This window comes from Macadamia integrifolia, chromosome 4, assembly GCF_013358625.1.
Source record: "Macadamia integrifolia cultivar HAES 741 chromosome 4, SCU_Mint_v3, whole genome shotgun sequence".
Taxonomy (NCBI): Eukaryota; Viridiplantae; Streptophyta; class Magnoliopsida; order Proteales; family Proteaceae; genus Macadamia; species Macadamia integrifolia.
Window position 1 is genome coordinate 6344180 of NC_056560.1, and position 24812 is coordinate 6368991.

A 24812-nucleotide genomic window follows, 5' to 3' on the forward strand; every position below is an offset into this window, starting at 1 on the left:
AAATTTGGTTCAACAACATAGTTTGGAGTGCATGAAGAAAAGGTAAGTTAGTGGGAAAATGCATTTTAATGCATTAAAATTGAATATCTCTAATTAAAAATTAGTTATGTGCCATCCCAAATTCTTGATTTTAGTACAAAACTAATCGATATTGCAATAAATAGTCAACATATCTCAAATTCAAAATTTTTCTATGATTATCACATCCAATGTCGAGGGAGGGGTGTGAAGTGTGAACCAAAAGCTCATTTGTTTTTTAGAGGAAAAGGAACACTTAGCCGTGTGGCATTTCCAGGTTTACACATAGTCCATGTTTTAAAGGACAACACTCCTCTCCCTATAGATTTTTTTTTTTTTTTTTTTTTTTTTTTTTTTTTTGGAAGGAAAAAGGAAACGAGTATGGACCACCGTTAGTTAAAACGCGTTTTAAACGCGTTTAAAACGCGTTCGCGTTTTTTTGCCGTTTAAAACGCGTTTTGCCGTATGCTTCCATACAATACGGGAAAAAACAGAAACGGCAAAAGAATCCGTTTAAAACGCGTTTAAAACGGCCGTTTTAAACGCGTATCCGTTTTTTAAGGGTAAAATAGGAATTTTGTAAAAAAAAAATTAATTTAAAAAAAAAAATAAAATAAAAATAAAAATAAAAACCTATTAGTAAAAGTGAAGAGTGAAGACAATATGGTACTTGGTTTTTTATTTTTAACTCCATAATATTTATAGGAAAAAAATCTCATCTTCTTATAGTCCAATGAGTAAAAAGAAGCTAAAGCTAACATCTCATTTTCTTGTAACCCATTGGGCTATTTTATCTTGGGACTCCTAGAGCTTTTAGAATATTAGATGCATGTATACAGGTAATAATCTCTCAAATTGCATGAGTATACTACCGTTTTTTTGGTTTCGTTTTTTTGAAAACTACACGTTTAATACTCGTACCGTTCGTTTCCGTCCGTTTGCCGTTCCCTGTTTTTTTGACCTTTTTTTGACCGTACCGTTCAACGTTTTTATCTGTTTAAAACCCGTACCGTACGCTTATGTTTTTTTGCCGTTCCCGTTTTAACTAACAATGGTATGGACTATCCTGTTGGCAGACAACTTTTTTTTTTTGCGTCATGTCAGGGACTCAGGAGGGTGAGATACCCTTATAATTTACTTGTGTGTTAAAAAGGTATATTCAATGCACAAAACTCCTATCACTAGTGGGTCTAGGAAGGATCATAATGTATATATTCTTTCTTGACTCTAACTTATGATCACCCTTTTTTTTTTTTTTGGTCAATAATTGATATTTAAGCCTTTGGCTTGACTAGTTTCATGGGCCTATACTGATCCCAAAATCACATGGATCAGGTCATATCAGGGTTGAATGAGAACCATTCAATTTTCACCGAAAACAGTGAAGAGTACTAAATACCCCCGTGTGAGTGGCCCTAAATAGATAAGATGATTCAAACTCAAAACCACACGCTTTCTGATACGAAGGTCCCTCACCAACTTAGGTACCCCTTTGGGGATAACCCGCAACCATTAAAGCGCAGTGGAGCAACCTTATAATTACTTGTGTGATCTATTGCTTAGGATCTCTTTGGTATGATTTCTATTTGTATTTATTAACTATTTTTTAAAAATTATTTGTGACAATAAATTATGGACCACAAATAGTATTCGTTTGGTTACTATTTATAAAATAGATTAAATGATGAGAAAATAAGTTCCAGTTTTCATCTTAAGCTTCGAGCTTCGAGCTTCGAGCTTCGAGCTTCGATGATAGGATTTGGGGTTTTTATTGGAAAAGTATAAAAAATACTGAAGTTATCTATTTACCATTGATTTTGAGTAGTTTAGCACACATGCTCATTTAAGATAGCAAAAATCAACATAAATGATTTGTTGCCACAAATCACAAATAGCTTGAGAGTAATTTGTGATTTATTCTAATTTATTATAAATATAAATAAGTGCTACAAATTATACCAAACACTTATAAAAATAGAAATAAATCAAATAAATACAGATAGAAATCAAACTAAAGAGAGCCTTAATTGAGCCCATCCAATATATTGATAGATGTACATTCACAAAGTCGGGGTGATGAGGTAGTTGATCAGGAAGGAACAAATTCATGGGGGGAGGAGCTGTACATCCCATAAGACAATATGCTTTATGTTTCCATCAGTACTGATTTACATTGATGGTAAGTTGCAAGATAAAAGGAAATTGTAAGATCAATAAGGAATTGTAACACAAGAAAAGAACTGACTGATCGAAGTATTAATTGGTGATCATATCAAATTACCTTGTGAATGCATGAGAAGATATATAAGCAGTAGTTGAGCATAGTTGGGGATGACAAGAATTAAGCTGAAACAGTCGGAGGGCAATTCTCCCTTGGCGAGTGATTATCATGACCTGCCAAGGAAAGCTGCCTACAACTGGTTCACTTAGCCAAATTAACCAAACCGGGAAGCCTCCCTGCATTACTGGGTGAATTGGTTGTGGGTTTTGCAGCCATGGATGGACCCATCATGCGAAGAGCTTTATAAGGCACTGGGGTGGCCGGAGGAGATGAATGAAGGAATAAGCAGCGAGTGAAGCTATGGCGGTATATATGCTTAGGGATAGGATGTCTTTTATTATTTGGCATCGGTTTGCGAACTAACTTCGAAAGTATGTTAAAAGCTTGTAGGGCTCGATGACATTAGGGTTACATGGGTATTTTAGTAAATCAGATCTATATCTATTATGCCCAAAATTTTTAGCGAGAGAATTCTCTCCAGATAGGAAGTGTGAGGAATAAAGCTTGTAACCCTATTCTCCACTATTAATGAAGCAGTTCTTACTTCACCGTCAATGTGGGTAATCTTGTTGAGCCATATAAATCGTTGTGTTGTGACTGTGTAATTAATTTTATTTACTTTATTGCGTCGTGATTAGGTTTTCAGGTTCCTCCATCTAAAGAGAGCAATATCTTCCTTATATCAAGAATATTATTGGGTATCCATAGAATGTATTAATGTAACATCTAAAAAAAAAACTTCTAGGCATCACTTAATCTAGATATTCTTTAGAGTCAGACTCCATTAATTTAGAAAGTTGGTGGACATGCTTTCTATCAAATCCTCAAGGTTATTTAATTTTAAGAATTTTTGATATTTTAATTAACAACTGCTAATTAGAATTTCTAATTAATGCATATTTTAGAAGATTTTTTTTTGGTAAAGTCATATTTTAGAAGATAGTGTCTTATAATTAAAATATGGTTTATCCTTTATTTATAGTACTATTAATTAGATATAATGAAAATCTTAAGTGGGTAGTGTTTTCTTCATATGGTCCATTAAGGGACCCTATATGGTCTAAATATCTCAGGTGGCACTTAAGTTGTTAATATTTTTTTTTCTATGGCCATGCTTTCAGTGTCACCATATCTATACATTTAATTAATAAATCTCAGTGCAAATGCATTTATCATGATGTGGTAGTATGAAGCTTACACATAAATTTACAGAAAGTCTAATTTAAGCAGCATATCAATTTAGTTTAATACAGATTTTTATTCAAAAAAATATAAAAGCAAATTAAGCTGACGGTTCTTCAACAATACTCATTGCATCAAACCATCTTGGATATCTTTGCATTGGGTGTTAGAACACTTCTCGTACTATAAATAGTCAAAAAAATTTCTGAAGGCAACGTAGTCCCTACGTCCATAGGGGGTGAAATGACGACCCTAACCCTTATGAAAGACAAAAATCCTCCGACTATCGATGTTTCCACATGTGTTCCCATTGTAGGAGCCATGCTTCCTTTCGGGGAACTCTCTCCCAGATAAATATGTATTGATTTTTACTTCATAAAATTTCTAAGAGAAACTTGTGTGAAAATTGTCTACAACCATTGCACCGATGCAATAAGCTTCGGGTGTCTGGGAGCCTCTTGGAGCGCGTGCCCAGCTTTAACTATTCAATGCTCATCGCACCCCATTGCTCGCTGCAGAGAATGTGGACTCAGGAAACTTTTAGATGTCATTATTTTAATGAATTTTTTTTTTCAAAAAAAAATTCTAATGATTTTGTACACTTCACGAATTGTTATTGTGTTAACATATATAAGAACTTGAATTAAAATAATACAACAATAATTAAAATATTTATTATACTTCCAAACTGCTATTTAGTTATAATAAATATCATTTTCATGTCCATTCTCCAAGTTCCACACGAGAAACTGTAAGTTAGTGTCACAAGTGTTTGTGATGTTTTTGGAAGTCTCGAGACATATCTGAGCCATCTATTTTCATGATTTTTCTTATATGAACCGTTTGTTCTTGCTTAGTAATAGAAGAATGAACGGGATGCATATGCCAATACATGAATGAGTATTCAATTGAATTAAACTAGAATTTTGACACATTGCTAATCTACACGATGTCCTTTCTATCCGATGATCAAAATTGACATATATTTGTCCATGTGGCAGAATTAGTGTCTTGGTGAGGTTTGAACCTTGTGAAATTAATACTCCACCTTTTTTTTATTTTATGAAAACAAAAATCCACATAAATATGTATTAGATATGGTATCTTAAGAATATTCATATAAACCAAAATTACTTTTGAACATTATTACAGATTCATACACATATTTAAGAGTCCAATTGTTATGATTTTACAATATTTTGACATGGTCAGATATGGAATAAATTAAACCTTCCTAGATATTTCCAGAATTTACAGTGTTGTCATTCCTAATTTCCTTTGGAATTATCAAATGGAAGGTTATTAATATATGAACATTATCACAACCTCAGTGTGCAAATTGTTACGAACACCCTCTCACATTGATCTCACCTGTGGACTTCACACTCTCTTTCCACTAAATCCCCTTAATTAATGGATTATTCAATTTCCTACAACCTGGCATTATAACGATCCATCACACACACACGCACACAGGGGGGAAAGTGGGGGTGGATTGTGAAAGGGCACCCTTACCCCTGTCTCCATTTTCTTATGTGTCTGAGCATGAGAAACATAGACGAACAAAGTAAAAGATTGCTACACTGGGGTCGATATTGACACTCTCTCTATCTTATTATGATGATGTAAATTCTATGTAGATAATATCATTTTTCAACCTCTAATTAATATAATGTATCGATTCGTTCTTAGATTGCCCTAGAAAGGAAACCCTCCCCCATACGTATATCTTAAGTTGATTTTTCAACTAAGACTGTTTAGGCTTCCTTATCACCAACACCAACTACATTCCTTGTACAATCATTTCCTAAGACAAAAAACTGGTTCGGACATGCTTCACGCAGTTTCTAATTACATCATCCACATCAGATCCATATGATCCACTAAGCCTTTGCAAAGAGGATAAAAGTGCAAAACCTGACAACACATTCACATTAACAAGTGTGCCTCCTCGCATATCAGTGTGGGTCCTACTAAAAAATGCATCTCATCCACTTCATAATCCACGTGTCAACTGATGGAATCAGATATAGTGTTCAACATCAAATCATTCACCTCCATTGGACCGACCAGGCAACTGCAGCTCAGTCCTCTTCCTCTCTACTCTACTCCAGTCCGGATAAGGATGACCCCATATAGCCTTTTTCCTAGATAAGAGGCGAAGATTAGTGGGGCCCATATAGGTCCCACCCTTTTAAACGGTCTGGATTCATTTATTCCTATAATGGACAATAAAGACCCAGGCACTCGATTTACGATGTAAAGGGACCACCGACTGAGAGAATGCCGACTACCTTCATTAACCGGCTATTACCGGTTGCCAGGCTAAGCGGCCCAAGACCCACGCCATCCAGTCCCAGAGCCCAAGATTATATATATATATATATATATATATGAAGAAATTCTAACGTTTTTTTCAAAAGCCAAACACCCAATTTGGCCCAACTTGATTGCGAAAGCCTTAATATTCCGAGGAGGAGGAGATGGAGACGGGGAAGGCGACAGCGGCGGTGGTAGTGGCGGCGACGACGGCGACGGCTATAGCAAAGGGGAAGTATGAGACGATGATAGAGAAAGCACCACCGAAGATGATAAGCATCAGAAGGGTTAACTCAATGGAGATAAAGCTTGATACCATATATGAAGACACCACCACCACCACCACCACCACAGCTCAGGTGACTGAGAAGCAGGTCTCTTTTGGGGACTCCAAGGTCATCCCTAGAGGGATTCTCTCTCCGGGTTGGTTGAAGACTAAACCCACCTTGCTCGATGTCCACCAAGGAGGTGCCACCTCTGCTTAGTGCTTAAAAATCCCAAATTTAAAAATAGATTGTCTGGATGTCCATATATCTATGATATATATAGAGAGAGAAAATTAGATATACTCATTAGATGATGAAGAGAGAGAAAGAGAAGAGATGTCTGTAGCTTCTATTTCTTCGATCATGTGGGTTGTATTTACTTTTACTTAGATGTGGAGGAAACAAAGTAACAAAATATGATGCTTCTTTTCTTATCTCCTCCTAAATTCTGGTTTTGATTTTCTCCTTCTTTTCATAATCCTTTTTTTTTATTTATTTATTATTTTTTCTTTTTCAGATTCTAATTTTCTTGCATCTTCCCTTAATGTGTTGAGATAACTTCTCTCTCTCTCTCTCTCACTCACAGAGTATAGTTCAAAATTAGGATCCAATAGGTTTGGGGATTACCAACTTATGAGATGGCCCACTTTATGGAACCAGTGAACCACCAATTGGAAATGATAGTTTTCTTTAATTCAGTCAATGAAACATAGGAGGGAACATCGCATGGTATTTAAGAACAACAAACATCGATATTACAAAGGAGAGAAAAAAATTATCAAGAGGAAAGAGAGAATCTATGACCCACAGATAGGGATGTGAGATGGGCACCACCTCCAATCTGCACGGCTTAGATTTAAACTTTATTCAAATTTTGGAGGTGTGGGACCTCACCCATGAAGGCCTGAATCCACCCATGACCAACAGTTAGGAAGTCACATCATTGTTGGCCTAACAATTTCATTGTGTAATCCGATTGGGACTCTATTGGGGGTGGGGTTGTCTTTTAGGTTTAGGGGATCAAACTATTAAGCATATTTGATTAATTTGTGATGCAGTCATTAATTTATGCCAAGCCAAGGTTAAGCATAAATTAAGATCAGATATGGAATGATCTCCATCGATTTTAATCTGAATTGGATCAGCTGAGATTCTAGAAATTGAGCGTAGGAATGAAAAATAAGGATTTTCACACAAAATGTGATTTTTTTATTCAATAAATTAGAGATTTTGGTACAAGAGATAAATTTGATTGATTTTTTACTATTTTTCCGACCAAAAGACTGAATAATGAACAATTCAAAAGAAAGAATATCAGAATCAGCCAAATGAGGTTCAAACTTGACCAATTCGAATAAAACGATACCCTAGATCAGGATCTAATTGCTAAAAGCATGATGTCAATCAACTTGTGCATCAAAAAAGGAAAAAATCAACTTGCTCAATATTCCTCGAAGTGGAAAGTGACTGGAATGATATAACCATAGTTTTTCTTTGAACAAAATAAAAGAGAATAGTTGTCATAAAATTTTGGGAAAATGAACGTTTGGTCACATGTGTCCAGACACACTGGACAGCGAAATGATGCTCCCATCCTTGTTGATATCCATGTGTTCCCTCTTATTAGTCCCCACGTTGGAATAGAAACCATACGATCAGGGAATGCTTTTTTTCTCCTACAATTCTTCTTAACCTTTTAGTTGCCCATGTTTTATTTTTATTTTTATTTTTTATATATAGTTCTCTTCCTTCGTATGGAAGGAAATGCTAGACAAGACAAAGGAGGAAAGTTGACAGTGAAGTAGTAAACTTAACTTTGCCTTGCATTTGATAGAACAAAAGGATTTTTATGGTTAAAGTTCAATCAATTGGAAAGTATATAAAAAATATTTTTATGAAAAGCAAAAATTATAGAGGTGGATAGAGTTAGGTAAAGGTTTCTTTTGTAATTGATTTTATGCAATGAGGTGGGTGGATTAGGGCCCAAATTTCTTTGGGATGTAGTGTTAATCTTAAACCAAAAATAAATCTTTCCATTTGTCAAAATTATGTGAACAAATCTTAGACAATTGGAGAAAAAAAAGGTTGAAAATTAAATAATACATAGTGTGCCATCCAATTTGGGATCTAAAATTTGACTTTTGAGATGTACAAGGTGTCATGGTGTCTTCTTTCATTTAATACATCGGAGCTGTTTTGTTTTTATCAAATAATTTAAAAAGCCTAGCCGATGGTGGATAGTACTCTCTTGTCCTCACATGAAATAACCTCTCTGTCATTTATGTATAAAATTATTTTATCGCTTTTTTTTTTTTAAACAGTTTATCCTTAATTCGATACCAATACCCAATTCAAGATCGACTACGTATCTTTGGTTGATACCACTTCATTAATTTATGAAAAATAGCAGTAAAATCGACTGAAGCTGATATATGCCGATCCAAACATCACCACCAATGAATTGTTTCTTATTATTGGCTAATTTCGTATTCCACTGTGGCCTTAGCCAATATATATATATATATATATATATTACAATTACTTCTTTAGGGACATTCTTTTAAAAGTGTAATACAAATTATTTACATCTATAGTTACCAAACGATTTCTCATTTCATACTTTATTATGTCTAATGTTTATCAAACTATTTTTATCTTTTGATCAAAAATTATTTTCATTAATGAATTTTCTTAAATAATTCATAAAGAAAATTAAAAATGATACCAAAACTACCCAAATATTTACTTAATGGAGTGTCCAACTTCAACGTAGGCTTGCCTAACCATGCCCCATAAAATATATTTGGGTCTTTACTACTTAGGTATGAGTTGGTTGATTTTTCATTATCATCATAATAGACTGGCTGTGTCAGTCACATGGTGGACTTGGCTTGTGTCCATTGATGTTTGACTTGTTCTTAGGCTGTTGGTGAGAAAAACTGACTTCTGTAGGGTAGAAGAGCTTTTATTTCTAAGATCTGATAAGAGTAGGAGCAGCTGTAAGTCATGAAATTGTAATCCATCTAACCTAATCTCCCAAAGAATGAAAGCTTTGAGGGAGGAGCATTCTTTGAGCTCTGAAATTAACACTTTTGGCTGATTCTGAGGTAGATAATCATTGCCTTAAGCAAAACAGAATTTTTTTACATTACTCGTAAAAAATGTTAGAGTTTATGTCTTTTATCTAAACCGATTAATGAGTTTGGGTCAACATACAGTTCTATTGAGTTGTTCATTAAGATCTTATAATAAGGAATGTATGAAGTCTTTGCGAAGATGGAGGCTTCAAGAGAGTAGAAGATGTGTATTCTTCTAAGGTGGGAGTCTCCAATAGAGTGGAGTCCTCCAAAATGTGGAAAATGAGGAGTATATAAGAAAAGAAGAGACTGAAAATCCAGGAATGGTGAGACTCCAAGGTAGAGAAAGAAAAATTTAGTGAGTGACCAAGTGAGAAAGGGGAAGAGAGAGGGATTAGTTAAGCCGAAGGTCTAGATACCCGTGTTAGTTAAAAAAAAAAAAGGGGGAAGGGGGGGGGGGGGAAGAGGTGTGTACAAGAGCTCAAGTTTGAGAATCAAATTATAAGAATTGTATTGTATTTCTCTTCTTTTTAGTGGAAGATAGAATTACTCTGTCGCCGTAGGCGGTATTATCGAACCACATAAATCTTGTTTCTTGTGTATAAGGAATAAAACAAACATAAACACAAGAGACGAGATTTACATGATTCGAAAAATACAGCCTATGTCTATAGAGAATAAACATGTCTGGCTCAAGAACTGACCGATCGGGCATTCTAGGTGCAAGGTGCCCGACGGTTGCTTGATTAGACCAACCTAATATTGTGACTGAATGATAACCGTGTATTATCTGATTAGGCCATTTAATCCCATTTAGCCCAATTATATCCCATTTGTGGCCTATTTAAGGACTGTTTATAACTCGATTAGTCAATTAGCCTAATTACCTTGAGCTTGATTATGTAGTAACTCACCAACCAAATAAAAAAGGGAAATTTACATCCCCCTCCCCTGTAGTTTGCCAAAATTACGCATGGATCCAAGGGTTTGAGCGAATTACACCCCCTCCCCTGAAGCATGAAAGTTTCTTACATTTGAATCCAATCCGTTAGTGGCCATGAGTTTGAATCTATTATGTGGTGATGTCACATTTTTTATACCTAAAATACCCTCAGAAAGAAGTGAAGATACCGAAATACCCTTCACTTAAAATTAGATTGAAAGAGGGAAATCCCCTTACAATCTTGTCTTCATCCAAGCTTGAACTAATATTAACCCCCTCTGCGGTGAGATGCTTGACCTCTAGCACGCCTTGTCTTCCTCTCTCACACCAAGATCGTTGCCTCCGTCGACTACTCTGTAATGGTGAGGTCACATTTATTAACAACAATAACATCGCATTCCCTGCTGCCAACGAAAACCCCTTTTCCCCTCAAACCTCTTCTCACTCGCTTGATTCCAGTTTTGCTCGTCTCTCTTCGTGTTCGTTTCACCAGTCTCCTCTTGTTTCTTCCGATATCCCTTCCTTTCACAATGGTGTATCCAATGCTTCTGTGCTCGGCAATCCTGTTGTGACCAATACAAGTCACGGTCAGGGTTTTCCGTCTTTATTTTATCAGCAAATGCAAGAAACAGTAATGGAGTTGCAACGCTTGAGAATCCAAGAAGCCATTGTGGTACAGACGCTTACGATTATGTGCGCCCGTGCTCCTCCTTCCGTTCCGATTGAGAGTTTTGCTGTCTCTCGATCGAATCCCAACTCTATTGACGAACAAGGGTCTTGATGTCATCATCGGTTAATGGTTGTGACAAGCATTGCTGCCAGCCCAGAAACAAATGCTGCTTGCAACTTCCAAGACCTTCGTCCCACTATTACGCCAAGCGTACCCCAATGATGCCCTGTTCTAATGTTAACGGGTCTAGCCTTGATTCTAATGGGCACTGCAGAGTAGACGCAGGGAATGGCCAGATCTTGGAAATGAACAATTCAAACACGTTGAGGTCCCCGCTCTTAAATCAGAGTTTAAATCATCTGCAGCAACCGTAGGAGCTCTACCACCAAATGTACTCATCATTGGAAGATTTCAGGGGCCAGATGGTTGCGCTGGCCAAGGATCAGCACTAATTTCGATTTTGTCAATTTTGCAGAAGAAGTTTGAGGAGGGAAGGGTGGACAATCTGGGGATTTTGCAGTATTTCCCCATCGTTGCTAACATTTTCCGTCAAAGTAGACAGAGAAAAAGTAAGAAAGACTAAAGGGTTTGAATGGGGACTCACTGGGTAGAAGGCACGAGATTCCGATCATCTTCTCCGGCAAGTGGAAGCTTCTTATGTATATAAGGGCATTAGAAGATTGTAGGAGAGAAGGGTATAATGGTTCTTCCAACAAAAGACTTTGGTTAATAAAAAGGTATTCAAGTCATTTCATGTTTGAAATTAACATAATACTCACATCGTCAGCTTCAAGGGAAGGGGCATAATTCGTTCAAATCCTTGGACCCACACCTAATTTCCGCAAACTACAGGGAAGGGGGATGTAATTTTCTCAATAAAAAATGTCTTAGCCCTAACTTATAAAACTTGATTACCTAAACATATAGAAACGGTGTGTAACCTTAAATTGGTGGAGACCGATTAGGCAGACCCATTAACACCCCTACTCCCCATCTCATCTCTCTCATTAGTCTGCTCCTTCATGTCTCAAAACAAACTCCTCCAAAGGGTCTCCAAACTCTACAAAACAATGATCTCAAGCAATCTCTTTCCAAAGGTTATCCAACATCTCTCCCATTTTTTCTGCTCGTCCGTGTCTTCTTCCCAATGAAATTGCCCACTGGACTCCATGTTTAACCCATCTTGCTTCTGCTTCCTCTGCGTATCTTACATAAACCATGCGTTTTTTTATATAAATGCATCTGTTATCTTCCCTGGTAGTAGTTCATGCTCCCATCTGGTAATGTTCTGAATTACAAAATGTGACTTGGAAAAATTCAAAACTTTTGAGAGCCTGAGAATAATTCAGGAAACAGATGATTCCACCTGAAAATTTTCATTCCACAGTTTAGATGATTGTGAGTACTGTGACTTGCCAATCAATCAAAATAAAACTTCCACAACAAAGTATGAAATCGGACGAGTTTCAACCCTGAATCTTTGAAACATAAATCAAACTTATAATCTATCAAAGGCATTTCACTACATTCTCATTCTGAATTATTCATGAATCCGAATTTGCTAACTATGGTACAGCCTATAAGGCTAATAGGATTCTATGTTCGCACCAACGTATATTAGCCAGATGAAACCCATGTAGACTTTGGAGATTGTTCTGCTCCCGGAGTCCAAACAATTTTTTTTAGAATCCATGGCAATCGTTCAGACTGAGGAGCAGAGAAAAATAATACCTTCCAGTGGCAGCCAGATGCAGCGGGGCAAGCCACTGTTTTTGCAGCAGCGACATAAAAGAACTAGATCACTGGCAACTAGAAAGATAGATCAGACCTTGTCCTTTCCTTTTCTCAATTTCTCTAGTTCCAACTCAGCTTCTTTTAACTGTTCTTTTAGTATGGATACTCTCTGATCGAGCTCTTCAACAGATCCTCTAGGCAGGGAAGGTTGATATGGTGTCAAAAAGTGATGTGAAAATGTTTTCAGAGCTTCAACCCCACACACCTGGAGAAAATGATTTAGCTGTTAATAAAGATAGTGAAAACTGAGTAGAAAAGACTTCGTTTAGGACGGGCATTGACCTCTTCTGGAAGCAATGGCAACTTGGTAATGTTGAAGTCATCATACAACATGTAGAACTGATCAAGATACTTTTGTTGCATCCGCATTCGTGCTTTCAGCAACTTGGATTCAACAGCTAAAGGATTAACCGATTCACTATTATTTTCTTTCTTTGTGAGACAAACATATCAGCAGCTACTACATATGGGGACAACAGATAACCATTCACATAAATTAACTCAGTAAGCATACCTTCATCGAAGATTACTTGGTTGATGATAATATTGTGAGTATCGATCTCAAACTTCGTGAGTTCTTGCACCAACCTCTCTGTCTCATAAAGAGACAAGAATTCCGGAATGCAAACACAGACGAAAGTTGTCAAGTCCTGTTTAGGAAATAAAGAAAAAGAGAACTGTAAGATCAAGAAGGATTTATGGAGGCACCCTATGAATTAAGTTGGGAGGACCACGCATTCCATAGTTTGCTGTTGATCAGTCAAATTTACTGACGATCAATGTTCACAAGATGGGGAATTTCAATGGGAAACAACTATTACAGTATTTGGAGGAAATTAGGACAAATGCCATCACATTTCAATCACCTACTAATGCAACTTCTAGTTTTCTTAAGGTTGAAATAATTCACTTTTTTTTTTTTTGAATAAAGTCATTCACACTTCAAAGGTGCTGATCCTACTAATAAGCAACATATGTCAAGTTATTGGTCCCCAAAGCTGTGTGCAGGTCCTGTAGCCCCAGACCAGAGATGATCCCTATTTTAACCATTTTAACAGTAATCAAGCAATTTCCTCATACCCACAGCCTGCCTAGATACTGTTGTATGCAAAGCTCAGCTACATTCAGCTGTTGCCTAGTCAACAGCTCAACGAGTCCATTTAAACATGCTTCCATGTGAGTTTATATGTCCCACAAGTAGTCCACTTGCTCACATAAAAAAGAAAAAGAAAAGTTTTATAATACAGTAAGAAATACATTTAATTGAGGGAAATAAAAAGAATACATGAGAGATCTTACTGGATCCCTGAATTGCTTATTCACTTGTTCAATCACATCTTTCATGCCTTCCAGCTTTCCCAGAATTGCATCCTCACCGAATTCACCATCAACGCCGAACATGCGAGTCATCTGTCATGAACATACTAACATTGTCATTTACTGTTACAGGTAATTGATTAAGAATAAATGATCATTAATCACAATTACAGGTTTATGTATGACTTAGAATATGAATCAGGCTCTGCGAAGGAAAATATGAACTGAAGAAACAATAAGGCCCAGATAAACTATGAAATTAAATGAAATTCAAGTGTTTTCATCTAAATTAAAATGAAATTCAAGTGTTTTCATCTAAATTAGGGGAATAAATATAAGGATCTCCTTTGGCTACGAAAAATCCGGGAAGAGTAAACAGACGGGAATCTAGTTTGAACTCAATAAACTAGATTCACATGATAATCTTGAAGATTTCTATATTCAAGGAAACATTGCCCTGGCAACAAAGAGAGAACAAAAAGAGCAAAATAGATTTCTCAATGTGATTCAGCTGATAATCTTAAAAGATCCAAAACCGCCAGATATTGGGATATTTAAGGAAATCATGAATTATTGTTGCTCACAACACAGTCAGAGATGTAAGGTTTCACTCTATTCCCCACCCAAAAAGACAGATCAAATAAAAGGCATCTTACTTGCAGCATTTCATAGAACTAAAATCCCAGCTTCAAATGATACAACCAAAGTTGCAAGTTAATGTTGACAAGATATAAAACAAATACCTGACTGAGAAGGCCTCCGAATTTATTTTTCAAGGTCATCATTTTTGCCAGCCCCTTCTCCAATGTTGATGGGAACTGCAACAGCCGGAGTGTGTGACCTGTTGGAGCCGTATCAAACACGATAACAGAGTAATCCATTGTTTGCACCAATCTGCAGGAAAAGAAAACAACACCAATGAAGGAAGAATGTCAGATCAAGGAGTAACAACATAACCAATGCAAAACGATAAGGGGAGTCGACAAAGGGAACCAAGCAATCAAGCAATACTTAGAAATTGAACCAACAAAGTAGCACCCAAGCTTCTCAAAACTCTACTGTAATGGGGAGGAAATAAGAAAGAGAGAATAATCTCTGCAATACTATTAAAAATAATAAAAAACTACCAGCACTCGCGCCCTTAAAATGCTTATATAGCATCCAACCGTGACAAATCCCGCCACAGATTAGCACCCCTGCAATAAATCAGTCATAACTTCCCCAATACAATTCAGAATCACAAGGTCTTGTTTCATAGAATAGATAATTTAATAAACTATCAAACACCAAAATCACACAAAAAGTACAAACTTTGATCACCCACAATCAACCATGAAGAGAAGTGATGGGATGCCACTGCTGAAACTTAAAACCTCTATTCCTTGCCATCGATTTATATTTCTTTTGGCCTTAATATTTCATCTAGTCAGAGAAATCTTGTGCCGACTTCCTATTCTAACAGTCCACAGATCTCAGTGATCTTGCTGATTTTTGTCCCAGTTCAGATTTCAATTGACTTCTCTTCCTTCGCTTGAAACCATGAATCAACAAAGGCATTTTGTTGAAATCTGGTTTGCATCAATAACAAATATCTAAGACACCAATGATCATATCATACATCTAGGTTTCAGAAAAATGTCACAAAGAAGCAGATATACCATGATAGTTACCCTTAATAATTTAGATCTTACTTATTATATTTGGTTCCTTCCCCATTAACAGTTGCTATTTCTGTCATGGATTTTGAGCAGGAACCATTTTTCTCTCTTCATCAAAAGGAAAGCTCTTGAAAAGGGGTTCTTTGATTATGTTTAATCCACTGACATTTTTAAGCAGTGGCTAATCAAAAGTGCAACATGTTCATTGATGGCCACAAGCATTTGCATTACTACAGGAGGCTTCATTTGTTACCATCTAAAGCAGAACTTATGTGGACCGGAATAGCAATAAGTGATCAACCTGTATTCCAGTGGAAAAGTTTTTCTTTGAGGAAACGGGAGGAGGTGGGGGGACAACAGTGAAGCAAATACAATCCATATAGAAGTCAACAGATATAAGTAATAGGCTTTACATCACTAGAATCACAAGGGAAGAACTGATACCTTGGAGGCAAGAAAAACAATGTCATTGCTATCAAAGCGAGGATACAACCAGGTAAAACATTCAGATATGGATGCCACTCGCATCCTAAATTTTCCTTTTAAGAAAGAGCAAAGCTCACAACATGAGGAATTGTCATACTCAATGCTGCTATGGTAGTTTACTGTCCAAATTCAAAGGGCATCAAGACCTTACATGATGGCACTGAGGGAATGATATATGGAATGGCATAGTCAACTTAGCCTTACACCACAAGTTTCACTTCTAAGAGCAAGAACACTTCCAGGCCACAGCTTAGATATTAGCCTATGAAGACCAAAAAGGATTCAAATAATTCTCTCATCCACACAATAAGGCTAAGTTGAGTAGATTTGGTAATGGCAAAAAGAAAAAGAACCTCCTCCCCCCACCCCACCCCCCCCCCCCCCCCCCCCCCCAAAAAAAAAAAAAGACGCTTGCATCTTCTAGCGCACCCTGTGATTATCCATCCCAATCTTACCACAAAGCCTTAAACAACACTGAAATCAAAATTGAACCTCTAGAGTCTCACGTTGGATGGCTACCGCACAGAAAAATTGATGTGTAAATGGATAGTAGATGGTTTAAATTTGAAGGTTATATTGGTAACTAGAAAAGGTTCAAATTTGATGTTTATGGATATTTCACCCTCGACAGCTGAAGCAATATCCAGGATCTCACAAATGTTTAAAAGTAATGAAAAAACTGAGTAAATTATCTTCGATTCTGAACTGTCAAAAGTATCAGTTTCATAGGTTTGTCCAAAAGATATTAGAAAAATAGACTTAAGCATAAATTATCCCAAGGATTTCAGATAAGCATTAAAAGTTACTCCATTGTTTTGGTTCATTCGATTTACCTTTAGTTCACGATTTCTAAGCCAAAGGTCAATCAGGTCCACTAATGTAGTCTTCTCTTTTGTAAGGAGACAATTATATCTGGTGTGGATGTTATACACAAAAAAATATTGTGGAAAATATTCATCCAAAACATACATGAGTCACTCTCCTTAAGACTATCAACACCCCATATGGTGCAAAACAGGTTTCTTATGAATCAGCCTCCAAGATAAAACAGCCCCTGCATGCCCATTCAGTCGTTGTTGCACTCGCTTACTAGGCCACATCGGGACACACTTGTGTCGTCCTCAATAGTCATTTCTATGACACCCAAGATATGATAGGTGTACCAGATCTGCCTGGGAGATCATTGAGGGGTCCCCAACAAAAGACGGCTTAGTACTATGGGGTTTGGAAGATTGGTGAGACTGTGCAAACTTTAGTTCCACATCACCTAGAGGGAGGTTATTGGGCTAGTTGATAATCTCTAGCCTCTTTAACATGGTATAACGCGCTTTAAAGCCTTGAGGCCCATGCGCCAAAGATGATAATATTGTGTCAAGGTTAATGGGGCTGTGGCGTTATAATTTTCCTCCTCTACATATAGAGGGAGAGTGTCCCTTAGATACACCTGTTCAAAGAACCCCAAAAGAGATGACCTCACTATAAAATTAAAGCTTGGTTGTTTCCGGTGGACAAGCTCCTCCCAACGGCCACAATGACAGAAATGCTGCTCTCATGAAACACTGACCTGCACACACTGATCGACCGGGAGACAAAGACCATGCATAATATGCATGCACTTGTGGAGAATGAAAACAAAACAACATGAGAGGAGTTGTGAATCTGAAATTCATGTTAAAACCTTTAAAATACAACAATCTACCACAAGAATGATTAGATTTGCAACACTGGTAAAAACAAAACTGAAATCGATGAGCACGCTAGAATAAGTAGGGCACGTCGTTGTAGAGGTCTTTTGGATTTGAATCTACACTAGATTTGATAATCCATGCTACAAAATATAGGTGAAGTAAAACTTCTTGAACCTTTCCTAATCGATGTAACCAATTGACTTACCATCCAAATCTATTTGTGTCCCTTTTGATTGTATATACATTTACGACCTTGTCTCCATCTTAGTATCATGAATATTTAAAGAATTTGCCCTTAAAACTCTTGTCAGAAGTGACCTCACTTCCCACACCCATTTAGGTCGGCCCATAGTGTACACCATAGTTAACACACCCGCACATTTCGTCATGATCAAGTCATGCAATCTGAAAATCCAGATTATGGATCTCAGATGCAAGCAGGCCCAATTATCAGACTATAATTGGATCTAAGAAAAAAAAAACAATTGTGATGTTAAGGGAACAAATCGGATTGATGGAAAGAGAGAGGAAAGAGATGAAATCGATCTTCTCAGGATAAAGAAGAGAGAAGAAAATATAAAAGAAGAAAGGAAATCAGGTATAAGAAACCAATCCTCTATGCACTCAACAACACCAAAACTCAATTCATATTGGTTTTTTAAATCATCTTTAACTGATGGAGTGTGTATAACATATATAAAGACCTAAAATTCCTAATTTGACTCAAAAGGATTCCTAATCAGACTCACACTCAATAAAATAAATAAACTCAAAAATCTAATTTAGCTATTAGGTATTCTAATCTAACTCAAACACTCAACTTAACTAAGAATCCCTCATACTAACTTTAGCCACCACTTCATGGGCTTATAAATTAGGCCTATTACAATGAAACCCAAAAAAATGGCCCAACTGATAATATAACCAAAGTTCAATTTCAGCTAGTTGGACTGTGACCAACACCTTATGAACCTCCCAAGCTTGGGCATATGCCTCCATACAATATTAATGTCTAATACAGCTGCATCAATTCCCACGGTGTTGAGAAAAACTCACCCTTGAGTTTAGTAGAAAGTCCAAAATAGAAGATCTTGGGAGAATATCTCATGCTCCATACTAGTATCACGGATCAAGTTCGGAAGGCGAAACGTTGATGTCAAATCCTCATCTTAAAATATGTAGGGAAAAACATACTCAATATGTAGAACATCAATCACTGCAATATAGTTTTTTATTGGTTCATCCATATTAATCATCTCCTCTATCTTTACCAGTACTTATTGTCCCACATCAAAGCGGCCTTCCTCGCATGTTGATACTTACAGCTCTTCTTGTGGCCACATTGTTGTTGCTTCCTTTGGTTCTCAACATACTTCGTAAACCAGTCCTCGTAAAACAAAAGTCTATCGTAGATGAGAAGACTTTAGGTACACAAACTTTTTTCAACAATCAATAACACCGCTTCGTGTTTCCAACCACCCTCGACGCACTTTAATAATGCACTCAGAAGAATCAAACACTTCACAATAAGCACCATCAAAAAATTGGGAAATTGAGAACTCGATGAAAACATTATCCTTCAATGATGATCTCGTTGGTCTTTGATAACATCTCCACCATACATCACAAGATAAAATTACTGTCTTGCCCTTCATCAATGAATAAGATAGAAAGTTTTATGTTGGAAAAATGAACTCTAATCTTGAATACAAAGGAACCCATGGCCAGGTTTGCTCTAATACCAAATTATTGAATCTGGAAATCCAAATTATGGTTCAGATGCAAGAAGGCCCAATGATCAAACTGTAATTAGATTCAAGATAAAAGAAACCATCGTGTTGTTAAGGGAACAAATCAGATCAATGGAAGGGGAGAGAAAAGAAAGATTAGATCGATCTTCTTGGAAGGAAGAAGAGAAGAAATCAGGAATTGGATACCAATCCTACATGCACTACTCAGAAACACTAAAACTCTTAAAAAACACATTCTTTTCTCAAATCATATTTATTTGATGGAAGGTGTATCATATATATATATATATATATATATATATAAGGACTCCTAATCACACTCACACAGCAATAAAGTAAAAAAACAAATCATAATTCTATCTAGCTATTAGGTATTCAAATCTAACTCAAACACTCAACTTGACTACTAATCCCGTATACTAATTTTAACTTTACTTTATGGGCTTTATAAATTAAGCCCATTACAATGAAACCTAAGAAAATAAAAGGCCTGACCTATAATATAAATACCCAAAGGTCAATTTCAGCCCATTGGATTGCCACCAGCACTTTATGAGCCTCCCAAGCTTGTGCATATGCCTCCATACAAGATTAATGTCTACTGCAAGTCTACAACTACATCATTAAGAGTCCTATAACTCATCCTCCAGTCATTATGGTGAGTACTACTTTACCATCTAACAAAAAACAAACAATAGTACTTAGCAAGTCATCCAGTGACTGTTTTTACCCATTCAACCTACTACCAGAAATCTCCTACTACATTGGTTGGGTTTCCATCACATGACTTATGTCACAGGCCTCTGAGCTCATTCTTTTAGATGGAAATATATATATATAAATATATAGCCTTGGTGAACCGAGGTTACAGTTTTGTAAGCATCTATGGCACATTCCTCTACCAAATTTATATATATACGATAACAATGGTACCATTTTTTCTATTCCCTTACCAAGTTATGTCCAAGGCCTAATGCTGATTGGGTTGGATTTGCCAGTGATAGCTGTTCTAGTACAGGATACTGGCCTTTTGTTAGAGGAAATCTGGTTACATGCCATAGTAAGAAACATACTACTAATACTAAATCTAGTGTTGAGGCAAAGTACAGACTACAAAGCCATGGCTCACACCATTGCCGAGTTAATGTGGCTACTCTCTCTACTCCTTAAGATGGGCTTTCCATTGCCTACACCAATGAAGATGTATTGAGACAACAAAGCAATATCTATATTGCCAGTAATCCGGTCCCGGTCTATCATAAGCTGACCAAGCAAATTGAGGTGGATTATCACTTTGTTCGTGATGCAGTTTTGAAGAAGCTGGTTGAGATCCTTTTGTTCCTTCTACAAATCAAATTAGTTGATTGGTTTACCAAGTCTTTGTTTGCTCCTAGTTTTTGTACTTATTACAACAAGCTGAACATAGGTGATTTGTATGCTCCAACTTGAGGGGGAGTGTTGAGCTTTTAGGGTTATTTCCATCTTTCTAGCCTTATTTTATTACTTGTAATAGGTAGCGTAGGGCACATGGGTAGTTTTGTCTTCATGTACCTCTTTTTCATTAAGTCATAATATTATATAAAGAGAAGAGGGGTCTGCGCTAAGAAACCAATCTAGCACAGACAGCCTCCCACCATTTGGCTGCAACTCTTCTTTCTCTCTTGTCTTCCTCTCCTCCTTTCCTTGGTTTGGTTATAGGATTCAGGTTTTCTAGCACCTTCTCTTTCCATTATACTTTGCTTCTTGTCTTACATTCATCCCAAAAAATGGGATGATGCTATCTATTAGGCCCATAATACGAAATAGTTTGAACCCATCTAAAAGGATCGTGTCTGTCACACCCCACTCCCGCTAGGATACCTAAGAGTCCTAGTCCTACCACAGGTATCCTAGCGGGAGCGGGGTGTGACAATTTTCCTTGAAAATCACCTAAACAAATTGAAAACCATTAAAGGAACAACGCAATGGTTTACTCTTTTGAGATCAACATCTCATACAAGGAATTTCTTTTACCCATAAGAATTTTTTATGGTGGAATCTTCTCAAAGTATATATAAATGAAGCATCCTTAGTTTGACACGTACTGTTCTTAACAATTATGGGATCAATAGATAGAAAGAGTTAGAACCTCTCTTTATAGCCATCTATTCCCACTTAGAACCATTTATGTGGTTCCAACATTTCTTAGTCAACAAACTATCCAGCACTGTTTCAATTTTAAAATAATACTTTGAAATTGTTTCATGAAAAGAATATCATGAGTAGAGAGGCACATCAAATCAAGACAATGTTTCTTCTCTATGAAGCATTTTCTCCATTGCATAAAACAAACCATCCTAACTATAGTGTGTGGTCATATTAGTGAGGGAAGAAAAACTATATGGGGCTTGTTAAGGGATTTATGACAACTGCCCTTGAATATACATTATGTTTGTAGGAAAGAAACATGCACCTTCTAATGCCAACAGACTTTTAAAGGGTTTGTCAAATTGGAATTCAGTATTTCAAATATTCAAGCAATTGACAGTCTTAAGGATAGTTGGAGATATTCATCCAACGCATACATGATAACAAATTAACAGGGGGGAATATATTACTTATCTGAACCTTAGACAAACCGAGGTTGATGACGGAAAATTCAAGCATCATACAAAACATCACGAAGCTGAAAACTCATGAAGAAACTTAAAGAATTGGTGGGCTAAGTAGTACCACCAGTTACCCTCTTTTAAGACAGTAGACAAATCCTATGGCGCAAGACCCTATGGTGCAAAACCGAGACACTTTTGGGTTGTGCTCTTGCTTATTGGGCCACGACAGGACACATTCGGATTGTGCTCAATCAATAAGAAAAGGGAACTTGAAGAAATTACACAAAAATAATTGAAAACAAAAAACTCAAACAAGGAGTATGGAAGAGAGGGAGAGAGAAAAAGAGCAAAAGAGCATTTCTAGAAGGGTTCTAACCCTCCTAAACAGTCATTTTCATCCTCTAAATATTGATGGAATGTTCCCCTTGGACACACCAATCAAAAACATCAAAAAGAGGTGACTGCCACGTTATAATATTAATGCTTGGTTGTTGCTGGTCAACCGGCTCCTCCCAACGGTCACAATGACTGAGAAACACAGCTCTCAGGAAACACTGACCGGTATAGGCTGGTCAACCGGGAGACAGAAACCATGCATAACATGCATGCATTTGTGGGGGTGAAAACTAAACAACACAGGAGGAGTTTTGAATCTTATATTCATTTTAAAACCTTTAAAATAAGACAATTATGATTTCCATGGAGTAAGACTTTTGATTTGTGAGTTTTCCATTGCAGAAGCTGCACGGATCTTTTGCATTCAATTTATCAATAAGAAAGATGAGCACCTTCAATGTCGAAGGAAGTGAATAATCCTCCAAGAAGCACACAATTAGAGTACTTATAAATGACTAAAGAAACAGAAATCGAAATCACCAAAGACAGATTATTAGGCAATTGCAACTATTTACAGCCCTGTCCAAGAAAACCATAAAAGGAAAATTGTTTTCACGGAACACAATAGATTCTTTCTCACATAGTCAGCTTCCATAAGTAAAAGTCAAGCATAAGCACATCATTAGTGGTGGTTCTCAATACTCCACAGATCCGTCTATAAATTAATATTTGTACTTACATATATGGCCCTCTCTATGAGTATCCGTCAGTCAAGTGTGCCAGGGTAATCCAAGCAAAACAGATACAGTGCAATAATTAATTTCAAAGGGAAGGTGTTGGCCAACAGTATTACTAACACAAGCATAACGCATCAAAGAAATTACACTTTGATCAAACATAAAACTATATCACAGAAATAGCTTCATCTCAGAGGTAGTAGGATTGTCTTTCTGCTTATCCAATGACAAGGAAAGGGAACCTACTTGAGCATCTCCGCAAAGCTCATAGCCTCATCGATTCCAGGAATTGCATTCGCCAACTCAGAAACAAAACTGTCCATTCCTTCCGCATTGTGCAATTCCTCATTCTCTACATTGGGATCCACCTCCTACAAAAGAATGCATTCTTATTCTGATCAGAAAATATGATATACTGCCACACCTCTTTGTAAAGAGAACATAGAGCTTCCTCTGAGAATTAAGGGCCAACAAAAATTCATTGGCGACCGTTGGAAATGAATTAAAACAATAAAATTTACATGGGTACCAAACCACTTCATTAGAAACTTGATTTCATGACCAATTTCATGAAACATAAAATGGTAGCATTACCGCCTGAAAGTTAAGGGGTTAAAATGAATCCTTAAGGCTGTGTAAAAAGAATAAGAACATAAGCTAACGAAGCTCGAAATGCCCCAAATCGAGGGGAGAATAGAAGCAATACCATAGCGTAGAGATTTGTGAATCCATTGACCAAAGTGGGCGCTTTGGTGAAGCGCTGTTGAAACGCATCGCTCAGATTATGAGCCGGGTCGGTGGAGATGATCAAAACAGAGGATCGAACCTTAGAGAGAAGGACAGAGAGGATCGAACTGCAAGTCGTTTTCCCAACACCACCTTTTCCTCCAACGAAAACCCATTTGAGACTCTCTTGTTCCAAAATGTTCTGCACTGTTCCTTCTGGCAATTCCAACTCCGTCTCCATGAATAGCGAAAAATCTCTGTCCCTCTTCCTTTGTCTCTGCCTCCGGTCCTCTCGTGCAAAACCCAGATACACGAACGAAACTTCTTACTTCTTCTTAAATTGAATTGAATTCCCAAATGAAACAGCCAAAATCAAAGAACCATTAAAGGGAAAACTCCAATTACAATAACAGAGGCAAACTAATTATGCGTAACCAGAAAGGAAAGAAGGAGGGGAGTCTCAGACCATCTCAGTAGCCTCTGAGTTCGCAGCATATATACTTTGCCGGGTCTAATGGGCAAGCGAAAGAAGGTTCAAAACGGCGTAACCTTCCGCCTCTTGTGCTAACATGTTCATGTCGGTGTACAGACAAATGTGCGCACCATCGGACAAAACCTCTAACGTATGTGTTTTGTCCGGGTAGAATGGTAGAGGTAGTGGTTGCAACTTGCAACTCTACCAGGCTGGGCTGGGCTGGGATGGGCTGGTCTAGTCAGCCCAGCCCATTAAACCTTTGGCTCAGGCCTAGCAGATCCTAACCCGGCCACTGCGATTTTCTTAGTTTGGTGTCCACCTCCGGTCCTGCTCACTATATAATAGCATCTCTGAAGCCAAAGGTAGGGGTGTCAAAAATGAAATCGAACCAATTCAAACTGAGTAGATCAAGGATTGAAGGGACGGTATTGGTGGGTATCGGTCGCTTTTACTCTTGCTTCTTTTTTTTTTTTTTTTTTTTTTTTTTTTTTTTTTTT

General features: G+C 37.1%; 1 protein-coding gene across 1 annotated transcript; it reads right to left on the reverse strand.

Moving 5' to 3' along the window:
• Positions 1-12100: 12100 nt before the first annotated feature.
• On the reverse strand, positions 12101-24414 carry LOC122075569 (ATPase GET3A-like). Its single transcript, XM_042640641.1, has 7 exons — positions 23821-24414; positions 23361-23485; positions 14611-14761; positions 13850-13960; positions 13065-13200; positions 12833-12948; positions 12101-12755 (listed from the first exon to the last, which is right to left on the reverse strand). Exons 1-7 carry the CDS (start codon positions 24079-24081, stop codon positions 12579-12581), a joined length of 1077 nt encoding a protein of 358 aa, XP_042496575.1. The 5' UTR covers positions 24082-24414; the 3' UTR covers positions 12101-12578.
• Positions 24415-24812: the final 398 nt, after the last annotated feature.

What these genes read in the sequence shown, in the direction of transcription:
- LOC122075569 (XM_042640641.1), bottom strand. Translation starts at nt 24,081, where the DNA reads ATGGAGACGGAGTTGGAATTGCCAGAAGGAACAGTGCAGAACATTTTG. An exon ending in AGCTTTGCGGAGATGCTCAA is followed by an intron (nt 14,762 to 23,360) that starts GTAGGTTCCCTT and finishes CTTTTCCTGCAG; the next exon opens with ATTGGTGCAAACAATGGATT. An exon ending in TGCCATTGCTTCCAGAAGAG is followed by an intron (nt 12,756 to 12,832) that starts GTCAATGCCCGT and finishes CATTTTCTCCAG; the next exon opens with GTGTGTGGGGTTGAAGCTCT.